The sequence below is a fragment of the Cnephaeus nilssonii genome (genome assembly GCF_951640355.1).
Source record: "Cnephaeus nilssonii genome assembly, chromosome: 17".
NCBI classification, from domain to species: Eukaryota; Metazoa; Chordata; class Mammalia; order Chiroptera; family Vespertilionidae; genus Cnephaeus; species Cnephaeus nilssonii.
The window spans coordinates 38,866,544-38,884,024 of record NC_137088.1 but is presented as its reverse complement, the minus strand read 5'-3'; the positions used below and the strand labels follow the sequence as shown (position 1 = coordinate 38,884,024).

The 17,481-nt window shown below is 41.0% G+C and overlaps 1 protein-coding gene across 2 annotated transcripts in view; it reads left to right on the top strand.

Annotated features, from left to right (window-relative positions):
* The window catches only part of GRM7 (glutamate metabotropic receptor 7), a gene marked incomplete at both ends in the record, with an annotated part of 782,439 nt that overhangs the window by 502,651 nt on the left and 262,307 nt on the right, over positions 1-17,481 (top strand). For both annotated transcript variants that reach the window (XM_079794370.1, XM_079794369.1), the window contains one exon: positions 11,388-11,588. In XM_079794370.1, coding sequence (XP_079650496.1) covers positions 11,388-11,588 — 201 coding nt within the window. The remainder of the gene's footprint in view (positions 1-11,387; positions 11,589-17,481) is intronic.

The following is a 17,481-nucleotide window of genomic DNA, read 5'->3' as shown; positions in this document are numbered from 1 at the left end:
ACATGTGGATCTAAAAGTGCAAACACATTTTTTTTTATATATCTAAGTATTTTTAATCTAAAAATGTTCCTCTTTATTTTTACCTTGCCAATTGTTTGTTAAAGGAAACAGCTTATACTATTTCTGTAGAATGTCTCACTTTTGGCTTTTGTTGTGTACATCTCTGAAATGTTGATTTACATGATTCTCATTTTCTGTGTTTCCTGTAAATTAGTCTATATATTCCCAAAGCTTGATCAGGCTCAGGTATCTCTCTCTCTCTCTCTCTCTCTCTCTCTCTCTCTCTCTCTCTCACACACACACACACACACACACACACACACACACACACACACTACCATTTTCTAAATCAAGTTACTTGCTAATGTCTAAAGCCAGAGGAGGAGGAAAAGGATGGAGTGGGGTGGGGTAGGGGGGGCGGTGTGAGGGGGTGAGGAAAAGACTATATAATGGTTCCAGTGTTGTCACTTTGGTCTGTTCACTATAAAATTCCCACCGGCCTTTCCACTCATGGTTTCAGCAGCTATTCCTGATGGTTGTATAGACCAATTACTACATCTGGCATCTCAGTGAATTTTGGATAAATCATTTTCTTAATATTCTGAAAGTTCCAGCTGAATACAACTCCTGGCAAACAGAATTTCAGAGGCCAGCACCACATTTGAAAGGGGTTTGGGCTAAAGAATGGGTTAAGAGGATAGGCATCTATAGCAGTATTATTTTTATTGTTATTAAATGTTTATTAAGTTAGTTCTGGAAAGAATGCTTCACCAATGATTTTACGTAGAAGAAGCAACCAACACTGTAGAAGTAGAAATTAGGCTTAAGAAATCAGAGGAGAGAAAGTCTGTGAGAAATGGAAATGGAATCAATGCTCTACTTTAAGAAAACACATCTCTTTCTTGTTTGTCACAGCGAGTTTTCTTGTGGGGTTCAGAGGTGCTGTTCTCACCTTTGCCAAGCTGGCTAGCATTGCCTACAACAGACTACTGTTGGTCTTGGTTGAGTCTCTCCGAACCCCTTCCACACTTCTGAGGGTTGTAAACATTGGGACTGAGACATTCCTCTGGGCATTGTGTGAAACCTACCCCACCCCACCCTGACCTATCACAGTGAGGTTTACTGTCTGCATACTACCTGTGCTTGCACTTAACCTGGAAACTGAACATGCACTAGCAGAAGAAAACACAGTTTTAAGTATCATTTAAGTAGCTCTCCAGGAAGCATTCTGCATGGAAAATGACTAGAAAGGAGGGTTTGTGGCTAGACATTGTTTTCCACCCTTGCTAGAACTATTTTTGAATTTATAATGGAGTATTCAATGTGTATCCACTGTAGACCAGTAGGATATTAAGGTTTCCATTGCAGCTAAATTTTGGCCATCAACGTAGAGCAGCAATTTTCAACCAGTGTGCTGTAAGAATTTTTAAAACATGTGATACCTGACTCTTTAGTCAGGGACACTGACCCCATCTCCCTTAGATTGGCAAATAAATAAATAAATAAATAAATAAATAAATAAATAAATAAGTAATTAAATAAATAAATAAATATGACAACAGCCAGCACAACAATAACCATGCAATGTGAATGGATCAAAATTATACCTATTTTTGTCAGATCTGCAATAAGTTGAATAGATTTTCAGCTGTGCCGCAGACTTTTAGTAATTAGTTTACGTGTGCCATGAGATGAAAAAGGTTGAAAATCGCTAAGGTGGATAATCAGTTGGTAAGTCATCTGGCATTTTTGCTTTGTTTTCTTTGTTCTTCTGCTAGCCTTTTGCTGATTTCTCTGGGTATGAACTTTTCCATTGGAGGGAGAGACCAGGGAAGAAACCATCCATTTCCTCCTTGCAGTGGGAACAAGAGGATGTAAAAATCAGGATTAGCATGAATTTTGAGATTATTTTTGGCTCTAAATGCATGTTGAAAATAAAAAGAATTGAAGAGGAAAATATCCCAGTTATTGCTTTCCGTGTGCTGTCCTGGTAGGAACCATTTACCTAAGTGTCTATAATGCATAGTGAAGTAACAGAGAGGCAGGGAATGGCTGGCCAATGGAGGAAACAGTAGTACCTCCCCAAGAGAGTGTCATGAGGGTTAAAATTAAACTGTGAATGGTGTTTGGCACAGAACCTGGTGCACAGAAAATGTGCGTGAACATATGCTGCCCACAGCACTATGGCCATGAACCCCCTCATTCTTTTTGGTAGCCACTCATCCCACTGAACTCTCACTGGGCTGCACAAATAGAAGTATGACAATGCTACAGTTTTATTTTTTCTTAATCCTCACCTGAGGATATTTTTTCCATTGATTGTTAGAGAGAGTGGAAGGGAGAGGAAGAGACAGAGGGAGAGAAACATTGATATGAAAGACAACATTGATTGGTTACCTCCCACAGGTGTCCCTACTGGGGTGGGGAACCTGCAACCCAGGTATGTGCCCTTGACCAGGAAGTGAACCTAAGATCCTTCTGTCTTTGGGTCAACTCTCTAACCACTGAGTAAAACTAGGCAGGTCTACTACAGGCTTTTGACTCAATGCAAATCTTCTGACTTGCCTTCTACTGATATTCCTTGCAGGCCATGGGTTGTTACTCTGAGATTCTATAAATGTGGTTGCTGTAAGAGATGGCAACAAAGTCAATTTCTCTGAACACATGACCTTATTTTACTATTAACATCCTATATAATAAAAGGGTAATATGCAAATTAACCATCACTCCGTCACAAAGATGGCAACGCCCAGTCCTCTCAGCCCCGCCAGAGTCCCCCAGTCCCAGGGGGGTGGCCACTGAGAGCGGGCAGCATGAGCAGCCTGGCGGAATGCTTGCTTCGTCACCACGGCAATGAGGCAAGCATTCCACCCCGGCCACGGAGGGCCTCTAGGCAGCGGGCACGGAGTGGCCGGGTGGGGCGAGGGATGCTTGTGTCATCACCCTGGCGACGAGGCAAGCATTCTGTGCCCGGCTGCAGAGGGGCTCTGGGCCGTAGAGAACCTCTGGGCAGCAGGCGCAGAGCGGCCAGGCCCTGCAGAGAGCTACTGGTGCACGGATTCGTGTGTAGGGCTACTAGTTCATCTCATAAAGATAAATGTATACTCAGGAGGGGAAAAAGTTATCAAGAAAACAGAGTTATTTATTTTTAAGTTATGGGAGGGACTGCAGTAGCATCTTAATAAGGCTTGCTGGGCAACCTTGGCTTTTTTCTGAATCCTGCCACGTTGCCCTAGCACTCCATGATGTCCAGCCTGCTGGCCCCGTGTTCTCTTTACCCACTATCCGTTTTGTCACAACCAAAATATGTCCTGACTCTATCCTCAAATCTCCTGTGGTACATTCTTGTCCTGTTTATTAGGGGTATTTGTCATTGGCAATAGAATCCAATTATTAGTATTTTAGTTCATTATATACATTAATGCTCAGACTTCAGCCTCAAGAAGTACTTAAGATTGAGGCTTTATGTTAACTAATATAAAATGTGTTGAATGGAAGGTTTAAAAGCACATTCAGCACAAGCATGCATGATTTCACAGAGGTCTTCCCAAAGCACATGGCTTCAATTCATACATGAAATCCAAATAAAACTCACAAATGTTCACTCCTTGGCAACAGATGGCGAGCACTGGGCCAGTTCACATGGGCTGACCCTTTCTGGAATGTTTTCAAGTCTGCGTTAGCAAACCTTCCCATGTGTTTCCTGCCCAGCTCCCATCCCGTCTTTCTTTTGGTGATCCCATTGAAATATGAATATAAATAATGAAAGTCCATATTTCCTTGCATTTTCTATGCCTTCCACCCCTCCCCCCAGTAGTGGTCTAAGGCATACATTATGAGAAAGCAATATGTGAAAATGGGCAAGGTAAGCAGGTCCTTCCAAGAGAAATCCTCACCAACCGAATGAACACTAGCAATCCCGGTAGTGAAAGTTTATGGGTTGTTCTTATGTAGTGCAGCTGTCAGTGTAGTCAACAGAAGATTAAAAGACTGGATGGACCCTTTGGGTAAAAATGACAATGGAGCAGAAAACCAGGAGACTTCAGAGGGCAAGCTTCTTTGCGTGCTGACGTAAAAGATAAGGCTTCAGAGTTCACCTCATTTTACCTTAACCTCGGACTCTTTTCTGAGACACGTGATGAAAAGGATGGCCTTGATCCAAGGAAAGAATGTAATGACACCTCAGTTAATCAGGAAAATGGGAAGGATGAGCTATTAACTGAGAATTAAAGGAAAAAGTTATTTTTTCTTCAATATATGTTAAACATATATTTTTGAATTTTTTAATTTTATTTTTCCCATCAACATTTATCCCCTTTACACCATCTTCCACTTCCACCCCCTCACCTTCCTTTCACCCCCGCCTCAATCACCATGCTTTCTATTTTTCATATATGTTTTTATTGAGTTTTTTAGAGAGAGAGGAAGGGAGAGAGAGAGAGGAAAAAAAAAAAATCCGTCAGCTACCTCCCTCAGGGATCAAGCCCAAAACCTGGGCATGTGCCTTGACCTGGAATCAAACTAGGGACGGACCTCTTGGTGCACAGAGGAGACTCATCCAATGGAACCACAGAACCACGCAGGCCAGGGCATCGCCACACTTTAAAACTGCATTTCATTTTTCATTTTGGTTGTGGGGGAGGCATGCTTAATGCTTGTCTTTTAGAATGTTATAAAGTGGTGTATGGATAAGAAGGGTAGTGTTCAAAGAATTTGGAAAATATTTGGCAACTCACAGCTCAATTGTATCTTCATATCTCTGATACATTTTTATTCTGTTGTCATTTTTATGCTGTGTGATTTCCTCAGGACCACAAAGTGACTAGAGTAACTTCAGTGTGTGTGTGTGTGTGTGTGTGTGTGTGTGTGTGTGTGTTGCTTTTGATACAATTGAGCCCATCTTTTTTTTTTTTTTTAAGCAAATAAAGTTTTCCAGGAGCTCCCAACTAAACTCCTTTCTTCCATCTCACTGGCTAGAATTAGATGCCAAGCCTGTTCCTACATTAGCCCTTGGGGGAGGAAATTGGATTGGGTTAAACAAACAGAATCGACTCAGTGAGGCTCAAAGGAAGTCCAGAACAGCTCATCCCTACTGGAGGCCACCAACATTCTAGAGAATAGAGTTCTGTTAGGGGAAGAGGGACAGGTGGTAAATGAGTAACCAGAGACTCTCAGAAAGGGACAGACAGTTGTGTCTGCCACAGCAGGGAAAGTAACTTTAAACTTTTTCCTTCTTTTTAATGAACTGGCCACTTCTGATTTTCTTGATATAATGGTACATTTTTCTAGTCCTGATAACCCCAAAGACAAATGTATCCCTTAAGTCTTAGAGCCTTTAATATGCTAAGGTACCTGGTGACTCTCCAAGAGAGGGATAAAGCTCGCAGTATTTCACAAATAATAAAATGGTTCATTATTTAAAACAATGCAATTATTTTTCAAGGCATTCTTTCTGGGATGAATGTCTTTATGAGTGCGGTTCAGAAACTGCTCTCCTGAATTATTAGTCTGAACCCATTTCATAGTATATATTTTATAGTGGTCATAATGCCTTCAAGATTGCCTCTTTTAAGTACTATAAATTATAAGAGAAATTTGTAAAGTAGCAGGTTTTAAAATGAATGTTAGGAAATGAATGGCCCTATAAAATAAGAATAGTAAAATAGTGGTGGGGTCATTGGAAAATTCTTTCAAACTTGCACTATGTTTAAAATGTTTCGTGAGAGTTAAAAAAAATAGTAACCACAATAAAATAAAGAATAGCTTTTATGTATTTACCAAAAAAATAGTGATAATACACACAGCAATACACACACACACACACACACACACACACACTGAGTGGCCAGATTATTATGATCTCTGAAAGTATAATAATCTGGCCACTCAGTGTATATATATATAAATATTAGAGGCCCGGTGCATGAATTTGTGCATGAGTGGGGTCCGACCAGCCTGGCCAGGGGGAGGGGACATGGGCGGTTGGCCAGTTTGCCTCCTGGTCGAGGGGACAATTTGCATATTAGCCTTTTATTATATAGGACTAGAGGCCCGGTGCACAAAATTTGTGCACGGGGTGGCGGGGGGAATCCCCCTTAGCCCAGCCTGCACCCTCTCCAATCCAGGACCCCTTGGGGGAGGTCCTACTGCCAGTTTAGGCCCCATTCAAAGGGCAGCAGCAGTTAGACATTCCTCTCGCAATCCGGGACTGCTGGATCCTAACTGCATGCCTGCCTGCTGGCCTAGTCGCTATCTAACTGCTCCCCTGAAGGCCCCCAACTGTCCTGCCCTGCTGGCCTGATGGCCCCCAACTGTCCTGCCCTGCTGGCCTGATGGCCCCCAACTGCCCTCCCCTGCCCACCTGATTGCCCCTAACCACCTCTGCCTCAGCCCCCACCACTGTGGGTATTTCTGGAAGGAAGTTGGATGTCCAGAAGATGTCTGGTCACCTAGTCTAATTAGCATATTACCCTTTTATTAGTATGGATGGTTACTGAGCAGTCCATTCTGGGAAACATGGGGAAGCGGCCTTATGACTCAGAGACCAGGGACTCGACAGGAAGCTAGGAGGTCTGGTCTCACTCAGCAGAGGATAGGCCTGGGATCATGGGTGAGGCCTGGACTGTGTTTAGCTCAGAGGAGCCTCCCTTCTCCAGGCACCACTTGCTCAGTGGCCTCCCACACACACCCCGACATGGGTTCAAACACGCAACCTTTCAATGTACAGGATGAAGCTCCAACCAATGAAGCCACCTGGCCAGGGCAGTTATTCTTAGCTTTTATTTTATTTTTATTTTTTACTCTTTTTTATTAAATCTTTATTGTTGAAAGGTTTACATAGGTCCCCTTTCCCCCCCATTAATATTTTCCAGCCTACAACCCCCCCTAGGCCCTCACCACCCCATTGTCTGTGTCCAGGGATGATGCATATATGTACACAGACCATTGGTTGATCTCTTCCCACCCACCCACCCTCCCCGCCTTCCCTCTGAGGTTCCACAGTCTATTCATGCATCTGTGTCTCTTTTTGTTCATCGGTGTATTTGGCTCATTAGGTGTTAAAAGTGCTCTGGTTGTGATCACTTGGGTTTTCTAAAGATGCAGTCATATCATGTACAAATCTTTTTTCTTTTTCCAAATTTACTTGTGGACACATTGGGAATATAGATACCAGAAACAGAAGTCTGTGAATAAGTTGGAAATAGGATGCTTTTTCTTTCGTTACGTTGTGTATGTGATCCTGTGCTCCCACCATGTTGAAAACGCTGAGTACTCTGGCTGCAGGGAAGCTCTCATTGGCAACTCATCCACATAGAGCCATAGCCTCCCTCTCCATCAGCCGTAGCTCCCACGACAGACGCATGCATCCCTCAGCAGAGGTGGGGCCACTTGGCCACCTCCCGCAGGCTTGCCCCCTATCATCACCCGGTGGGGCCCACCTTCTGCATATCACCCTCTTGTTCCTACTCCCAGGCCATTCCATGCACTTTCTCTCAACCAGCCCCCTCTCTTCTCCCATCATGTCCGGAGCCCCAGGTGCTGTCCCTGAGAGGTCTGTGACACTCCCTACCAAACCATTTCATCTCATTCTTTCATGGTGTCCAGTGTTTTTTCTGCTCCCCTGCGCCTCTCAACGGCAGGATAGGCCACCCTGAGTTCCGCCCCCCAGCCTCCTGCCGCCCAATCGTGGGCGTAGCGGAGTAATGGTTATTTGCATATTACTCTATTATTAGATAGGATATACACTGAGTGGTCAGATTATTATGCATTCAGAGATCATCATAATCTGGCCACGCTGTGTATATGCTGGAGGCCCAATGCACGAAATTTGTGCAAGGTGCTCAGCCCTTGTGCCCTGGCTGCCTTGTCCCTCACAGTCCCACCCACTGGTTGTTCCAGAATGTTGTTCTGTCATCCAGTCTAATTAGCATATTAGCTCTTTATTATATAGGGTGTGTGTGTGTGTGTATGTATATATATGTACATGTGTACATATATATATGCAATATTTATATTAGCAAAAATTAAATCTCATACCTAGGCTATCTTCACCAACACACTAAAACCCATGTGAGAGTAACTTTAAAACACTATTGAAGGAGGCAAAGCAAAGCTTGAGCAAATGGAAAGACACAGCTAGAAAGACTCACCTTCATAAAGATATGTTTTAGCTAAGTTTATTTATAAATACATCATAAGCCCAATTTATGTACCATTAGATTTTTTCTTTCTCAAACTAGATAAATGTGTGACAAATTTTATTTGAGTAAATAAATAAAAATAACCAGGAAAATATGGAAAACATCAACAATTTTGGTGGGTGAACACTTAATAGTGAGAGAGAAGCTTAATCTATCAGTTATTAAAATATATTATAGAACTTTTATAAGTGAAAATCTAATATTGGTACAATGAAACAAATTTTTAAAATCCTGAAAGAGACCCAATTTATATGGACATTTCGTATATAATAAAGGAAGAACTTCAAATCAGTGAGAAAAGCTAAACTGTTATATGTTATAACTGAAGAGCTATGTGGAAAAAGATAAATTTTTATTTATTTTTCATACTGTACACCAGAATACATTTTAAGTGGATCAAAATATATCTTTAAAAAATAGATTCTAGAAGAAAACATGGATCTTCTATACTCTGAGAGAGGGGACATTTCTTTCTAACCATGACTGAAAATCCAGAAGCAATAAGAATACAAGAAACCAATAATTAAAAAAAAAACACACAATTTGTACCTAATGTAATTTTATTTTAAAAAGAAATACCTAAAGTTAAAGAAAAATTACAAACTGGGAAAAATAGTTGCAACTTAATATCAAAGAATTAATATGTTTAATTAATAAAAAGCCTTTAAAGATAGTGAAATGACCAACTTTTTATGACAATTGGCTAGATCAGTGGTCAGCAAACTGCGGCTCGTGAGCCACATGCGGCTCGCGAGCCACGGTTTGCCACTCTGTTGACTAATGAGTTTGCCGACCACTGAGCTAGATTATAGACAGAAAAAGAAATACAATGGCTCTTTTAAAGGGAGATGTTCAACCTCTCCTAAGATAAGAAAAATTCAAATAAAAATACCCTTGTAGCATTTTTTTTTCATGTCTGATTAAAGACAATCCAAGTTTGACAATACACTTGGGTGATGAAGTGGTAAGGAAATGAACATTCTCATCTTTAGCCTGTGGGAAAGCAAGATGGTACAAACCTGTTAAAGATGAATCTGCCAATAATTAGCAAAAATACATATGAATTTACTCTTTAACAAAGCAGCCTCACTTCTCAGAATCTATCACCAAAATACCCAGACAAAAATTGAAAAGCACGTATTTGCACAAGGCTGTTCATTACATTACATTATTTAGACTGTTAGACATGATTGTTTTTCTGAAACTGTTATCTGCATACCATGGGATAAAGTGAATGAATAATCATAATGGTATCATTAAGAATGAGCATTTTTCTCAGGAAAAGGGGAGGTAGATGTGTTAGGAAACACCCTCTAGTCCTGGGTTTGAATTGGAAGTAGCTGTAGGAATTCATGAGGAATTTTATCTTAAAAAAGAAAATTCCTACTCTAGCCCTGGCCTGTGTGCCACAGTTGGTTGGGTGTCATCCTGTGCACCAAAAGGTTGCCAGTTCAATTCCTGGTCAGGGCACATGTTTGGTTTGTGGGGCTCAATCCTTGGTAGAGGGCGGGCAGGAAGCAGCCAATTGATGTTGCACTCTCACATTGATATTTCTCTTTTTCCCTCTCCCTTTCTCTCTCTCTCTAAAAATCAATAAAAACTTCGTTTGAAAAAAAATCCCTCTCTAAACATGCGGAAAGGCCTAACTCAAGTGACTAGCAGTGAGCATCAGTTGATTGTTACTTAAATGATATGCACATAAACCACAGAAGTGTCTGCCATATAAGATAGTGATGTGTACTCTGAAAAGGAAAGATGCAAATTCAAGTAAATTTTGGAAATTCTGAATTTCCTTCTTGGAAATTATACTTTTTTTATAATAGTAAATGCTCCAAACAATTCTCTGGTAAAGAAGTCTACAACTATGTAACTGTCAGGAACCCTTCGCAGGAGAATAAGATGGGGTGCAGAATTCCTGTTGTGTCTTCACTACACAAATGTGCCGTAGGAAACAATTTGGGGATTAGTGCCTCGAAAGTGGAAGGCAATGTGTGACTAATTATTTCTCATAGAGGGACAAGAGATCTGAAGAGAGTTCCTGGTACCTTGAACTAAGTGACTGTGTAATTTAATATAACTGTTGTTTAGAATCTGCTAGATACTAAATGCTTTGTTCGGTGTTGGGAATAAGAAAAGAAATGAAAGTCTGGGAGATAGATGTTAGAGCATTAAAATATAGTGCTATTATTAATTTTATAATAAATATTTGAAGTGTTTTGTAAAATCTTTCATTGTGATTGAGGGGCTCAGTGTAGGCTACCATTGAATTGTGCCATGGAGAGAAAATTAAATTATGATGGGCAAAAGCAAGGGGGAAGGACATTTCTAGCAAAGTAAGGAGCATGAGCAAAGATTGTTTAACATTGGAGTTTATGATGTATTCAGGAAAAAAAATAGCCATACTTGTCTGGAACAACAATAAAAAAAAAGTACCTGTCTGGAACAACAATAAAAAATTGTACCTGTCTGGCAATAAAAAAATGTAGGGAAAGCCTGGAGTAGGCTAACATAGGGAGAAGGCTTTGGGGCCTGACAAGCCTGAATGGTCATCATTGATGTGTCTGTAAATGACTATGGAAAGATGATTTAATCTCTGTAAGGCTCAGCTTTCCCATCTGGATAATGAGGATAAATAATATTTATCTCACAAAGTGAGGTTAGAAATAATGTATGCAAAGCTTCCAACACAGTGGGGTGGGGGACACAATGTGTGTTCTTACTGCTACTAGGCAGATGGGGATGAACATTCTCAGTTGTCAGTGGAAAGGGCTTGGAGGCAATGGAGAGCCATTGAAGCATTTGGAGCATGGGGCTGAAGTGATTAGCTTTGTAGTAGGAAAGATGGACACAGAGGGATGAGTAGATGGAGACACGTGGCATTGCATCCTGATGGGAGATGAGGAGCCCATAGATAGGGCATTTTTAGTTTGGCCAAAACTGTTCATTGTATCAGAGGTAGAACTGATAGAACTTGGCTACTCATTAGCTCCATGTACATGTATGTGGTTAATAGGCTCCAAAGTCAACTACTAAAAACTACCTAATATGGTGGTCACATGTGGCTATGTGGCTTGCATTGTCCTAGTCCTCAAAACATTGTTTGCTTTAAGCATAGTTGAAAGTAAAGACAAATTTAGACATTCTACTCAACACCAATCTTTGTGTGCTTCTTGTTTTAATGTGCAGGACAGGAGAGAATTGGAAAAGATTCCAACTATGAGCAGGAGGGGAAAGTTCAGTTCGTGATTGATGCAGTCTACGCGATGGCTCATGCCCTGCATCACATGAACAAGGATCTTTGTGCTGACTACCGGGGCGTCTGTCCAGAGATGGAGCAAGCTGGGGGCAAGAAGTTGTTGAAGTACATCCGCAACGTTAATTTCAATGGTGAGTCTCCAAACATATGTGTTTTTAGGAGTCCTGGATTGGCATTATGCTTTATAAGTTACATATTGAATGATTATTTACTCTTGAGTATGTGTCAAAACCTGGTTGATTATCTAATTTTAAAGATTGAATCAATATATGAATGAGTGAGCAGTGAGAGAGTAGTGAGTGAACGAGTGAATAAATATTTGTGAGTATGGTTTATCTTCCTTTCCTTAAAATAGGTTTTTATATGAAGTCAAATTCTTCCTCAGTGAATATAAATTCAGAACTGTGAAAAACACACATATTTATTAGTTATTGTACACTATCTCTATATAGTTATTTTTGTCTTCAATCTTACAAGTATTTACTCAAATACTGTCTTCCTAAAATATTTGCATTCTTTTTTCTTATTTTCTCCAGTGTGGTTCTGTTTTTAATTTGCAATATAGTCGGGTTTATTCATGATTGCATTGAATTTGGTTAATCATATGATGATTAATTTTATGAGGCAACTTGACTGGGCAAAGTGATGCTCAGATAGCTGGCAAAGCAGTACCATTGGGTGCATCTATGAGGGTGTTTCTGGAAGAGATTAGCATGTGACTTGGTGAACTGAGTAAAGGAGAGAGGGCTTTCCCCAAGCTGGATGGGCTTCCTCCAACCCACCCCCCCACCGCCAGGGCCTGAAGAGACCCAGAAGGCAGAAGAAGGGCAAATTCTCTCTCCCTCTGCTCCTGCCCTCAGACATGGGTGCTCTTGCTTCTCAGGCTTCAAGACACAGACGGGGCCTTCAGATACAACCTTAACATGTGGGAAGGTTAGAACATCACTTCTGAGGTTTTATTGCCAAAAATACATGCCCCAATCTAATCATAAGGAAACAGAGGACAAAATAACTGACTAGTACTATTCTAAAGTATTCGCATCGTGAAAAAGGCCAGTGGAGGAATTGTTCCAGACTGGAAGAGACTAATGAGACATTACTATTAAATGCCGTGTGGGAAAATTAATTGATCCTATACCAGAGAATGGACACTAGTGAGACAGTGGAGAAATTTTAATAAAATTTGCAGATGAGTTTAAGTAATATTATATCAATATTAATTTCCTGGCTCAGGTGATTGTATTAAGGTTAAAGGAAACCTTCTCGCTTTTCTGCTTATAAACAACAATCCACTTAAACCCACAGTATTCTATCAATCTTCCAGGAGTTCTCTAGTATTTGGATGAAGAGGAATCATACCCTATTTGGGGATCAACAGTTCTCTAGTTTAGATGGAGACAAAATGACTGTGTGTTAAACCAGAAAGTAGTCTAACTATAAATGATCTTCTTTTTATACTTTATTCCTGATTTTACAGAATCTCCTAAAATATAGAATTAATTTTCCCAGAGACAGACACATGTAAATTTCATTATTTATCAAACACTAAATTCCATTAGCTGGGTCAGTCTCCAGGTTTTGTATTCTGGTTCATAGATATGCATAACCATTCTTACAAGAGTGACCAAAATTATCGTTTTGAGACTGTTCTTGGTGACTCTTCCCTCATTCTTCTTCCAAAAAGTGCTCCATAAAATCATTTTGTCAAAATGGTCTTGTCCGTTGATGAGCCAGAGATGCTGAGCTGCAGGTGAGACACAGGACCCATGTTTATGGAATGATTATTGAGTGCCAGAAAGTGTGCTGCATACCCGTGTTGGCTTATTTAATATTTAGAACACCAACATGGTGTAGGTACTATTATTTACCCTTTTTTATGATAAGGAAACTTCACAGAGAATTAAGAATCATGATAGTCAGAACCACACATCTGGGTAGTGATGATGCTACACTGGTCCTTGGGCACCTAACCCCACAGGCTGTCCCTGTAAATGTCTGAGAGGAAGGGCTGACTACTTCATTCCTGCTTCTTCATCTTAGAGTGATGAAGGTCTCTGTGGGAGGTCACAGGCAGGATCAATTGTTTTTTCTCTCTTTGTCACCATTGCAATCCTGCCCTGTGGTCCACATAATCGCCTTTTCTCTGAGGACTTTTTTCTGCCATGAAGACAGCCGGGAGACCTCTGGCTCCTGAGGCACTGTGACGTTTGTTGATGGTGGGGCTCCGCAGTTTTGTGAAACAGAATCTGTGCTAGACTTAATTAATGGATTCCATGTCACTTTAAGTGAACAGCTATTCATGAAAAGAAATTTGCCATTTTTCACTCATTTAATTTCTTGATTTTTATATAAAGAAATAAAATACTACAGAGGAGGAAATATGTGTTCAAGACTTCACAGTTAGCAAATGACAGACACAGATCTAGAAAGCAAGTCTTTTTCTAGTCTGTTGTGAAAAATTTAGCCTTTCTTTAACGTGTTTTAGTAGGGTTTTGATTTTTTTGGTTTCAACTAAGTCTAAGTGTTCTCTTCTGTTACTTTACTACAAAACTTTCTGCACCCCTAGGAGTTTTGTTCCAGACCAATAGAGCACAGTTTAATAACTCTGACCCTCACATTTACCAAAGCATCAATTTAGGAAATGATAATAGAATGTCTTGAAAATATTGCTATAGTTTCACCAAGCACTTAACCTCTCCTTATGATGCACCGAGAGAAAAGATGACTACTTTTATCTTCGTCGCTTCTGGCCATGTTTTTCTTTGCATCCCAGTGAATGCAATGACCTGAGCCTAAATTTGATTTATGTAGTTATACCTATGTTGGCCCATCTAAGCAGATGTCAATACCTGTAGATGAAAATTTAATAAATTTGTTGCCTTGGATACAACATCTTAGAGAATTGCTATATAATGGCATATTTAATCTGGGATGTGTCTGTATCTAGATTTACTAGTTTCCAGAAGACGGATTGGGTTGCAGTATATTTTGTAAAGATGACACATATCATGTGCTTTTTTAAAAAATCCTCACAGGAGGATACGTTTTTATTGATTTTTAGAGAGGGAGGAAGGTTGGGAGACATAGAAACATCAGTTGGCTGCTTCATACTAGTATATGCACCCCAGCTGGCGATGGAACCCACAACCTAGGTGTGTGCCCTGACCCAGAATGAAACCTGCAACCTTATGATGTTTGGGATGATGCCCCAACCCACCTGGCCAGGGCTCATGTGCTCTTTTTGAAACATGAAGCGAGCTTTCCTTCATCAAGAGGTGAGCTCTGTGTCCCCTCCCCTTGAATCTAAGTGAGCTTGTGACTGATGCAGAAGTGACCCGATGTGACTTCTAAGGCACACAGGTGAAGAGGCTTCTGCCTCATTCTCTCAGGACATTTGTATTGCAGACACAGCTCCCATGTTGGGAGGAAGCCAAGATGCCAAATAGACAGGCCACATATGGGTGTTCCTACCACAGCCCCAGCTAAGGTCCCAGCTGACAGCTGGCAGCAACTGTGAAGCATGTGGGCTTCAAGCTGCCAGGCTGACATGAGGGGACCAGAGGTGCTGTCCCCAAGCCCTGCCCAAATTGCAAAATATGGGTTGTTATTATTTGGAGCACAAAGGTTTAGGGTAGTGTGCTGAGCAGAGCTAGATAAGTGGAACACAAATCAGTGCCGTGTTTCTGGAATCTGTACATGGGGTGGGAAAGTGAGAATGGGAAACTTGTAAATACCTTGATGCAGAGGACTGTTTGGACACCTGAGCAATCTAGATCCTAGGTCCTTCTCTACCCAGGAAGAAAGGGCTCCATTCACATACTCCGATCCAATAGAGATTTCAGACTTTAGTACATCCTGTCATCCAGCCTCTCACTATCCTATCTTGTCTAGAGGCCCTGTGTCCACTACCTCATTGCACCGGCATCCCAGCCCTGACACCTGGAGACATTTCTGCAGATGATCACTTCTTCTTTGATAATTTCTTTCTTTTCTCTGGACCACTATGATCCTTTTTTTATATGGTGGTGGACAAAAGTAGGTTTATAGTTTCAAGTTTGCAAAACAGTTTATTCTTGTGTTATTATTTATTAAGTATTTTTCAAAAAAATATTGATTTTTAAAGAGAGAGAGGGGGGAAAGGTAGAAAGAGAGAGAGAAATATCAATTTGTTTTCTACCTATCCATGCATTTATTGGTTACTTCTTGTATGTGCCCTGGCCAGATACTGAACCCTCGATCTTGGCATATAGGGATGACCAGCTAATCAACTGACAACCCGGCCAGTGCTAATTATTGTATTATTTATTTGTATTATGTAACCTACTTTTGTCTACCCCTGTATAGAGTTCACTGAACATAATCTTCTTTTTTTCTCTTTTAAGAAATCCAGGGAAGCTGTTAAAAAGTATTGTGGAAATAATAATCCATTAGCTTTACAGAATCCATCAGAAAGGTCAAAACCACATACGCTATTACAAGTCATCACTTAGATAAAGTGTTCAGCTCTTCTGTCTTAATTTTTTAAAGCATGAACTTTAATGAGAATGGAAAGGGCATGACAAGAGTCATTTTGCCTAACAAAGGTTGTAGGAAGAGAGAGCGATTAGATGGTGTGTCCCATTCTGGTGAATATTTAGCTGGTGAGCCTGATATCTTTCGGAGCCCCAGGCCTCCCATATTCTTCTCTCCTCTCGAAGACAATGAAAAGCTCATCATATTGCGTAATGACTAGAAGTTATACAATTACAGCAGATCCTAGTACCCAATATGAAAGCAAAGAAAGGTGAGCATCTGAATATCACTGTCTTCCTGCAAAACGATAGGGTTATTTTCTGGCTGATAACATGTAAAATGCGGACTTTGTTTGTTCTTCTTATATATACTTGGAAGGCTCACTGTGGAAAGCCAATATTAAAAACTTCTTTTTGTTCGTTTTCCTCTGTCTACTGGAAAGGCTCCTGTTGATTCCTATATAGAGAGAGCTTCAGAGATCCTATTGGGATACAGCAGGTGCCTTTACGGGCTCTGAGGGTAGTGTCTAGGTACAATGTTGATGAAACAAATTGATGTGGTGCTTTTGGCCAAACAGACTCACCCACTGACTCAAGCTGGTGAGGCCACACCTGCATAACTCATAGATCGCACCCTCTCTCTCCGTGGGCTCTAGCCTGCTGTTTGGAAAACGAAAGATGCTTACCCTGATAGAGAAATTGAAATTAGGTGCCCATTAGGAGAGTCAGCTTTAGTGCATTGGAAAGTCTGGGAATCTGAAGGCATGTGTTCTGGTCCTGAGATATCGGCCAATAAAACAATGGTAAAAATAAAAACAACTATATGCCCTAGCCAGTTTGGCTCAGTGGATAGAGCGTCTGCCGGCAGACTGAAGATTCCTGGGTTTGATTCCAGTCAAGGGCATGTACCTCAGTTGCAGGCTCCTCCCTGTCCTGGGTCCTGGTTGAGGTGTGTGCAGGAAGCCACCTGCTCTCTTTGGCAATGACCCCTGCCTCCATCACTCCCACCTCCTGTTTTCATCTTCCCATCTCCTTCCTCCTTTGACTCCTGATGCCTCTCACTTCTAAGGGCCATTATAATTATACTGGATCCACCTAGATTGTCCAGGACAATCCCCCCTGCCCCACATGATCCTTAATGCCATCATTGAAAAAACCCTTTATCCCCGAATGGTAACAATCACAGGTTCTAGAGATTAGGACATGGACAGATTTGGGGAGCCATTATTCAGCCTACCACAGCTCTGATTTTTTTTTTTAATTTAATACTAGAAATGTCATAAAATCCTGTGTCTGACAGTTTTAAGATGGTGTGGAGTTCTTTAGCTGCCTCGGTATTCTGCCAATAATGTTGGACAAACCCTCCCCATGGGAGTCACTTTCAGCACAGGATTGCAATCTTGTCTGCCTCTTATTCTTCTGATTGGACGCTTTTCTGACTCCCTTTCTGTGTTGAGTAATCAGTTGTGTGCGGCCTGTTTCACCATCTTGCCTGCTTCCTAAGCGCTGGCAT